Genomic DNA, 10000 nt, shown 5'->3' on the forward strand with positions numbered 1-10000 from the left:
GTATCTCTAATAGTGAAAGTATTTACTATGGGAATAAGTAGGCCTACATATACAGTATGCATGTGTACGCGTCTTACATGTCACATTTATGTGCATATACGGGAAAATATATGCCACTTACATGAAAGTGCCCAGTTTCATATGTGTATGTGTTTTGCATATATTCTCCTGTAGGTAGGAGACATACATGGGCACTGATATTATACAGTGCCCTCCAAAAGTATTGGAACACATGCTTAAAGTTAAATATAAAATCATCTTTTAGAAATTAATCTTAATGCCTTAAATGAAACAATGAGGAAATATTCAACCTTTAAGGAGATTAATTTTCTTTGTGAACGAATAATGTATTCTAAATAAATAAATGTTTTCCTTAAAATATAGGGGGTCATAAGTATTGAAACGCCCATGTTAAATTAGCTGGTTTGAATTGCATTGAGCTCAATGAGAATGAAACCAGCTAATTAGCTAACAGCTAATAACTGACATAAAGCATGCCAAACTGTTAGTATGTTAAGGGTATAGTGTTGGTGTGGGGTTATTTTAATTCCAAAGGCCAAGGGGATTTTTATCAGGGTGCAAAGTGTCCTGGATCCAAATTATCTCAAAGTGCTACAATGCATACACAGACACACACACACACACACAAAAGGATAAAAGTAACACCATAGAGGAAGTTAAAAGTAGCATAAAATTAAGCTAAAACCAGCATATAAAACAGATAAAAGTATTTAGTTAAAAGCTTTTCTAAAAAGATGTGTTTTAAGGCCTAATTTAAAAGAATCCACAGTCTGTGGTGCCCTTAGTTGGTCAGGGAGAGCATTCCACAGACTGGGAGCAGCAGAGCTGAAAGCACGGTCGCCCATAGTCCTGAGTTTGGTTCTGTTTTGCTGGAGGAGATGTGATTGTCCAGACCGGAGATGACGTGAGGAGGAGTGGGGGGGGGGGGGTGAGTTCTTTGAGGTAAGGGGGGGCAGAGCCATGGAGACACTGATGGGACAGAAGGGAAACTTTGTATTCAATCCTGAGCTGAACTGGAAGCCAGTGAAGGGATTTGAGGATGGGTGTGATGTGCTGGAATTTCCGCACCCTCATCAGGATCCTGGCAGCGCAGTTTTGGATGTACTGCAGCTGCTGGATGTTCTTGCTGGGGATCCCGATGAGGAGTGCGTTGCAGTAGTCCAGCCTGGAGGAGATGAAGGCGTGGACAAGTTTCTCAGCATCGGGGAGAGTGAGTGAAGGGCGGAGTTTGGCAATGTTTCTGAGGTGAAAAAAGGAGGTTTTACACAGATGTTTGATGTGGGCCTCAAAAGTCAGTTGACACCCAGATTTGTGACTGAGGGTGAGAGGTGGATGTTGTGACCGGGGAGGGTGATGCTGGTGATAGTGGATGACCGGATCTGGTGTGGAGTGCCAACAAGAATGGCTTCCGTTTTTGAGCTGTTGAGTTGCAGGAAGTTCGCCTTCATCCACGCCTTTATCTCCTCCAGACAGGTGGAAACTGGTTAAAGCTGCAGAGGGTGTTGGGTTTGTTTTTATGAAGAGTTGGGTGATTTTTTTCATTTTGGTGATCAAGGGACGTAATTGCAGAGGAGTGACTTGTGACGAGGGCAGAGGGAAATGGGTCCAGGGCGGGTGGAGGCCTTCATCCGTCTCAGGATGTCTTCAGTATCATGCTGTGTGATGTTGGTGAAACGGCACATATACTGTACATGTATATATCCACACACACACACTCGCATGTATATATCCACACACACACACTCACATGTATATATCCACACACACACACTCACATGTATATATCCACACACACACTCACACATATATATACACACACACTCACTCACATGTATCCACACACACACTCACACACTCACACGTATATATCCACACACACACACTCACATGTATATATCCACACACACTCTCACATGTATATATCCACACACACACACACTCACAAACTCACATGTATATATCCACACACACACTCACATGTATATATCCACACACACACACTCACATGTATATATCCACACACACACACACACACACGTATATATCCACACACACACACACACACACTCAAATGTACAGTATATATCCACACAACCAATGGAAGTGCTGTGTTTGTACACACACACACACTCACACTCACATGTATATATCCACACAACTAATGGAAGTGCTGTGTTTGTCTCTTTGCAGACGGGGCATGTGTGAGTGTGTGAGTGCGTGTGTGTGTGTGCAGTATGCGTCAGCTGAAGGGGAAGCCTCGTAAGGAGTCGTGGAAGGACAAGCGTGAGCGCAAGCAGACCATGCTGGAGGCGCGGCAACAGGTCACCACCGTCGTCGTGCCGACGCTCCTGCTCCTCGTCGCCCTCATCGTGCTCTTCGTCTACGTGGCAACCCGCCCCGGCGACGACCTGGAGTAGGAATCGCCCCGGCGACGACCTGGAGTAGGAATCGCCATGGAGACACTCTACTGACAACTCTCTCCCTCTCCCCCCCCTCTCTCCCCCCCTCTTTCCCTCCCTCTCCCTCTCCCCCTCTCCCCCTCTCCCCCTCTCTTTCTCTCTCCCTTCCTCTCTGCATCTGGATTGTTTGGCATTGTTGTTCGTGGTTGCCAAGGGCAACAGCAGAGATTGAGCCTCTACATGAACCAAGATGTCACTCTCTACAAACCACGCCCCCACCGCAGAGCCACACCCCTTTCAGCACAAAGACACACCTCTACCACAGAGCCACGCCCCCACCACGGGACAATGCCCATGAACTCACTCTACCCAAAGATCAGTCCAGCCGGATCAGGCTGTGTGTGTGTGTGTGTGTGTGTGTGTGTGTGTGTAAGAGTGTGTGTGTGAGAGAGAGTGTGAGTGAGTGTTTCTTAGACTAGGAGGACAAACTATGAAGAAGACAATCATGGAACCTCACACACACACACACACAGACAGATACGCACACTGACGCACACACACACACACACACACACACACAGACAGACACGCATGCGCCCACACACACACGCAGCATTCTAGCAGGACTCGAATGTTAATATGTGCCTTAATCCTGACATGCAACGCAACCAATAAAACCTGAAATGATCAACCGTGATTGGCTGACTGGAAACACATCTGTCCTTCTCTTATGCCTCCTCACCTCTTTGGGTCGGTCCATCAGGATTGGGAGGGTTAGGGGTCAAGGGTAGTGTTAGGGTTAGGGGTCAAGGGTAGTGTTAGGGTTAGGGGTCAAGGGTCAGGATTGGGAGGGTTAGGGGTCTGGGTAGTGTTAGGGTTAGGGGTCAAGGGTAGTGTTAGGGTTAGGGGTCAAGGGTAGTGTTAGGGTTAGGGGTCAAGGGTCAGGATTGGGAGGGTCAGGGGGTCAGGATTGGGAGGGTCGCTGGGTCTGGTTAGTGTTAGGGGTAGTGGTGGGGCCAGGGGGTCTGGTTAGTGTTAGGGGTAGTGGTGGGGTCAGGATTGGGAGGGTCGCTGGGTCTGGTTAGTGTTAGGGGTAGTGATGGGGTCAGGGGGTCAGGATCGGGAGGGTCAGCTTCAGCCAGTTAGCATGGCATTTGTGTGTGTGTGTGTGTGTGCATGGCATTTGGCTGCCGACATCTTTGAAAACATGCCGTTACATGTTTGCAACGTCCGGCACCAGTTTGTGCATGCTGATTGGTAGATGACAACTCCTGCACAGGTTTGGTGTTGGACACGAGCGTCTTCACGCATCCATGTCGATAACGCATTCTAAAAAAACAGTAAATAAAATGACTGACGACTTGGATTAAGCTACCGATACTTGACTTAATGCCTGTGGATTAGACTGTATGATCTTTGCGGTAAACAAAAGATAAAAGCAAATGTTGTCATAATAGGTTACTATTATTTGCATTATGTGTGGGTTGGCAAGGTATGATGAGATATTTTAGCAAATGCAAAGCAATGATCTATACCCAATTATTAACCTATAGGCTACTCACTGTGTAGTGTAGGCTAATAACCTAATCTCTGTGTAGTGTAGGCTATAGGCTACTCACTGTGTAGTGTAATAATAATAATAATACATTTTATTTGTATTGCACTTTATATTATGGACAATCTCAAAGTGCTATAGGCTATAGGCTAATCACTGTGTAGTGTAGGCTATAGGCTAATCACTGTGTAGTGTAGGCTATAGGCTAATCACTGTGTAGTGTAGGCTATAGGCTAATCTCTGTGTAGTGTAGGCTATAGGCTAATCACTGTGTAGTGTAGGCTATAGGCTAATCTCTGTGTAGTGTAGGCTATAGGCTAATCACTGTGTAGTGTAGGCTATAGGCTAATCTCTGTGTAGTGTAGGCTATAGGCTAATCACTGTGTAGTGTAGGCTATAGGCTACTCACTGGGTAGTGTAGGCTATAGGCTACTAACCTGCACAGGAAGTTTATTAAAAATACTGTTTATTCAAGCAGTACCTTCATAGAATCTCTCCGCTGGGCGCCATCTTGTGGTGAAGTCGCGATAAGTCGACTGACGAGCACAAACAAACAGGAAAGACGGGGGGACATATTGCAAACATTTTGAGCTTTGTTACTCATCATGCTCATGTAGACAGTATAACTATATATTTCCTATGGAATTACTTTTGCAATATGTTCCCCTGTCCTTCCTGTTCGTTTGTGCTCGTCAGTCAGCTTATCGCGACTTGATTTCAAGATGGCGCCCAGCGGAGAGATTCTATGAAGGTACTGCTTGAATAAACAGTATTTTTAATAAACTTCCTGTGCACTTCCAAAGTTCTAAGTATCTCTTTTTAAATGTCAGGACCCTCAGAAGTCTACCAATACAGTGTGGAGTTACTAGCCTGGCACGCCCTCCCAGTGACGTAACGCCTTCAGGCTTTTGCTGTCGCTGGTCTGGTCAACTGCTCATTGAGAAGGATTTCTGAGTTCTCGAAATCTGCGGAACTGCCCCCTTTGGTCGAGAACCAATCAACTTTGAGCAGCTCCAACGGCTCTGGGTAGAGGCGTGTTCAAGGCAGAGGAAAGAGTTGTTATTGGTTTAAACTCGGCAAACCGCTTTCTGACATCTACCAGTAGCAAATCGAGGCACTTAAAGGAGGCGGGTCAACCAGCGCTTGGAGAAACCGTGTTAGCACAGGCTGTTGGTCAGACTAAAGTCTCGCAGAGCCTTTGAAAGTCGATGGTAATCAGGCTATGGAGTTACTTAGAACCGTTTTAATGGTTTAAAAATAGCGATTTAGCTGCATAGGCTACGTGATGCCCAATCTAATAGATTCAAGCCTACTGCAAGCTCGGCTGAAGACGGCGGAGTTCGGAGTGCGGGGGGGGGGGGGGGGGGGGGGGGTGAGCGAAGGTGCGTCTTTAACACGTGTGAGAACACCTTAACATGTTTCGGTACAGTTAAGCTCAATTTCACACCGGAATTCTCCTTTAAGTGGATGGCAGAATCCGCTTAGAGGGAAATGCGCGTAGTTGCGCGTTTTTTTGGACTTACGCACCCTTATGCGCATGGGAGAATTCCCCCCATAGCGCGCGCACGTGTGTGTGTCCATCTCCAGAAACCCTGCCCCCCTGTTGGATAAGTGGTTGTGATTGGTTCTTGGGTTTTGGGTGATTTGGAAATGGTCTTCAATTGAACAGTCTCAAAACGGACGTTGATCGGTTGATCAGTTGATCAGGTAGGCTACCCAAGCTGATAAAATAACACATGAACTTGTGAAAAGCAGTGCGGACAGACACAAACAGTAACATTTTAAATTGTTCCTAGAATTGTTGTTAGAATTGCTTTAAAAAGCTTAAAATGTTAACCATGTTGTAAGTTGTGTTGGTTAAAAAGTGTTAATCAAATTAAATGTAATGTAACATGAAGTTCTGTGTGCTCTTGTTCACACACACACACACACACACACACACACACACACACACACACACACTCCTCTTCTTCAACTCTATTGCTTGTTTTTTCTCTCTCTTTCTCCATCTCTCTGTTTCACTCGCCTCGCCTCTTCTCTTCTCTTCTTCTACAGCCTGTTTCTCTCCCTCCCTCTCCCTTCTTCTTCTCACCCGCGCCCTGGTCTGCTGGCCTCCACTGAGGTTGGTGCAGTAGCGCCCTCTGGCGGCTTGCCGTCTCCCACTTAAGCTCACTGTTCAACGACCGAGAGCAGCTACCGAGAGGAACAGAGCTGCCCCGCGTGTGTGTCTGTAGCGGGAGACGAGTCCGGTCAGTCGCCAGACACTGTGATCGCGTGTGATATTTGGTGTGTGCGTGTGAGGTGAGAGCAGGTCGCGACTCCTTTAAGAAGTCTTCCCGTCTGACCATTGGCCCCTGTGACGTGTTGCTCCGTTCCCGTCGGCGGGGCGTCTCACGGATATGCTGCACCCTTTAAACCCGTTGAGCGGACCTATGCGGGACTGAACCGTAATCCATCTCGTGGACGGTGCAGTTCGGTGTGCAGTTCTCATGGAATCTACTCCCGCTCGTGTCCTCCGTCTACCGAGAGCAGAAACACGGCGAGCAGCCGAGCGAGTGAATCACGTCTCGTGCCCCTGTCTCCAGACCAACTAATCACGTCGTGCAATATGGTGGTGGTGAGATTCCCGTGTAGATTCCTCTCTCTCTCTCTGTGTGTGTGTGTGTGTATATATATATATATATATATAAGTGAGTGTGTGTGTTTATCAGTCGGTCTCGTTTCTGTGTTGGCGCGACTATATCGCGGGCCTCGTCTAGAATCTCGGCTGGATTTCTGACGTCAGCTCAGCTTCACTGATGTGGCTCCTCGAGCCTAGCTAGCCAGTTAGCTTAAATCTCCTGTGTGTGTGTGTGTGTGTGTGTGTGTGTGTGTGTGTGTGTGTGTGTGTGTGTGTGTGTGTGTGTGTGTGTGTGTGTGTGTGTGTGTGTGTGTGTGTGTGTGTGTGTGTGTGTGTGTGTGTGTGATTGGTGCGGCATATCGAAAGATACTCTGTGTGTGTGTGTATATCTAAAGTCCAAACAGCTGGCAAAGTTCTGCTTTGTATCAGCTGTCATAGGCAGTCATGCTGTGTGTGTGTTGGTAATGTTTTCTGTCCGTGTGTGTGTGTTGGTAATGTTTTCCGTGTGTGTGTGTGTTGGGAATGTTTTCCGTACCTGTGTGTGTTGGTAATGTTTTCCGTACCCGTGTGTGTGTGTGTGTGTGTGTGTCTAGAGGGAGCCTTTTTTCTTCTGCTCGTAAACGTGCAACTTTATACGTTTTGTTGTCTGTCAGAGTGCTAATCCTTCTGTTGGGGTATTTCTATTCACAGGCTCTAGCTTAGACGCGACTGCTACACACACATCTTACACACACACACACACCTTACACACACACACACACCTTACACACACACACCTTACACACACACACACCTTACACACACACACACACACACACACACCTTACACACACACACACCTTACACACACACACACACCTTACACACACACACACACACACACACACACACACACCTTACACACATGTGATGAGATGACGGCAGCAGAGCAGTTAGGTATGTATAGAACTCAGCCCTCCTCCTCTCCTCTTCCTCTTCTCCCCTCTTCCTCTCCTCCCCTCTTCCTCTTCTCCCCTCTTCCTCTCCTCTCCTCTCCTTTCCTCTTCTCCTCCTCTCCTCTTCTCCCCTCTTCCTCTCCTCTCCTCTCCTTTCCTCTTCTCTCCTCCTCTCCTCTTCTCTCCTCTTCCTCTCTTCTCCTCTCCTCTTCTCTCCATCTCTCTTTCTCTTTAATTCTCTCCCTCATATATCTCTCCTCCTCCCAGTCCAGAATGACTTTAAGGCTTGAAATGCACATTGATCAGTACATATTCCATGAACACTAACCTTGGGTCTCTTCAGAGTGTGCGCATAATCTACAGCAATTTCCTGTGTGTTAGCCGCACTGCATAAGCAGGAGGACACTGTTTTACGCAAGTTAAAAGAAACAAAACCATATTAACTGCCCCCCTGTTAACCTCATAGCTGAAGGACAGTGGTTTACGCAAGTTAAAAGAAACAAAACCATATTAACTGCCCCCCTGTTAACCTCATAGCGGAAGGACAGTGGTTTACGCAAGTTAAAAGAAACAAAACCATATTAACTGCCCCCCTGTTAACCTCATAGCGGAAGGACAGTGGTTTACGCAAGTTAAAAGAAACAAAACCATATTAACTGCCCCCCTGTTAACCTCATAGCTGAAGAAATTTAGCTAAATCAATGTATAAGCTGCGGCTAGTAGTCGGGAAATTACGGTTATCATTTCACAAACAATCATGTAATTTTGTGTTGTTTCGTTTGACTACCCTGCTGAAAAAAACAGCAAGAAACCAGCTTAGGCTGGTAGCTGGTTTTAGCTGGTCTTTGCTGGTCTTTGCCCAAAACACACCCTGCAGAAAATAACAGCCTGACCAGCTAAAGGTGGTTTGCTGGTTGACCAGCTTGTTAACCAGCTTATTTGACCACCCTTTGATGGTTAACCAGCTAGACCAGCAAAACTCGCGCGAAAACACACCTTCAGCTGGTTTACCCAGCTTATGATGGTAATTCAGCTGGTTTTGATTGTCGTACCACCTTAAGCTGGTCATTTTAGTTGGTGTTGCTGTTCTACATTGCTGGTTTTTACTGGCCACGCCAGCTTATGTTGGTCATTCTAGAAAACCAGCTTGACCATCTTTGTCAAGCTTGACAGGCTGGTCACCAGCATGACCATCTTAAACCAGTTGTATCCCAAACGACAGGCTGGTCACACCAGCACGACCAGCTTCCTCAGATGGTCACGCCAGCATGTCTAGCTGGTGGCCTAACCAGCTACACCAGCAAAGACCAGCAATAATAACTGTGTTTTGGGCAAAGACCAGCAAAGACCAGCTAAAACCAGCTACCAGCCTAAGCTGGTTTCTTGCTGTTTTTTTCAGCAGGGCAGTTATTATTGCTGGTCTTGGGGCAATTCATCTACTCTCAACTCTACACTTAACTCTTGGGGCAATTCATCTACTCTCAACTCTACACTTAACTCTTGGGGCAATTCATCTACTCTCAACTCTACACTTAACTCTTGGGGCAATTTTGACAAATGACCTTTGACCTTTGACAGACATGGAGGTCATGACCCCTCTAATGGAGGCGGCCCAAGAGGACAACTCTGAGGAGGAGGCGGAGCCAAGCGCTGTGCAGGCCAATGAGGAGCAAGGGATCACGTGAGTAATCAGCCAGTCAGCTTTGAGCTGCATGATTAATCAGCTGTCAGTCATGCGGCTTTTAAACTGTGTGGTCATTTTCTTAAACCTGATTGGCCGATCGAGTCGAGAGGAGGGGCAGGAAGAACTGAACAGGAGAATGTGACATTTACACACACACACACACACACACACACACACACACACATATATGTGCAGCAGGACAGTGTGACATTTTCACACACACACACACACACACACACACACACACACACACACACACACACACATATATGTGCAGCAGGACAGTGTGACATTTTCACACACACACACACACACACTCACACACACACACATATATGGAGCAGGACAGTGTGACATTTTCACACACACACACACACACACACACACACACACACACACACACACACACACACACACATATATATGGAGCAGGACAGTGTGACATTTTCACACACACACACACACACACACACACACATATATATGGAGCAGGACAGTGTGACATTTTCACACACACACACACACACACACACATGGAGCTGGAGAGTGTGACATTTATACACCCGTGTGTTCCATCTGCAGAAGGTAGCGTGTGTTCCATCAGCAGAACGTAGCGTGTGTTCCATCAGCAGAACGTAGCGTGTGTTCCATCAGCACAACATTCCGTGTTCCTAGCTGTGGTTCCGTTGGTTCTCCAGGTTCCTGCAGACGCTGCTGCACCTGCTGAAGGGGAACATCGGAACCGGCCTCCTCGGCCTCCCGCTCGCACTCAAGAACGCCGGCATT

At 47.0% G+C, this 10000-nt stretch overlaps 1 protein-coding gene across 3 annotated transcripts in view; it reads left to right on the forward strand.

The window, feature by feature from the left end:
- The first annotated feature begins 6133 nt into the window (after positions 1 to 6133).
- Positions 6134 to 10000, forward strand: part of slc36a4 (solute carrier family 36 member 4) — a 20147-nt gene continuing 16280 nt past the window's right edge. The window contains exons 1-5 of one of the 3 annotated variants that reach the window (XM_062553302.1): positions 6134 to 6592; positions 7286 to 7434; positions 7487 to 7531; positions 9109 to 9211; positions 9913 to 10000. The exon at positions 9913 to 10000 is cut by the window's right edge and continues 3 nt beyond it. In XM_062553302.1, coding sequence (XP_062409286.1) covers positions 7510 to 7531; positions 9109 to 9211; positions 9913 to 10000 — 213 coding nt within the window. In that variant the 5' untranslated portion in view covers positions 6134 to 6592; positions 7286 to 7434; positions 7487 to 7509. Of the gene's footprint in view, positions 6593 to 7285; positions 7435 to 7472; positions 7532 to 9106; positions 9212 to 9846 lie in introns of those variants that run through there. The other 2 variants (XM_062553301.1, XM_062553303.1) reach the window with 2 other exon arrangements.

This window comes from Sardina pilchardus, chromosome 13 (assembly GCF_963854185.1).
Source record: "Sardina pilchardus chromosome 13, fSarPil1.1, whole genome shotgun sequence".
Taxonomy (NCBI): Eukaryota; Metazoa; Chordata; class Actinopteri; order Clupeiformes; family Clupeidae; genus Sardina; species Sardina pilchardus.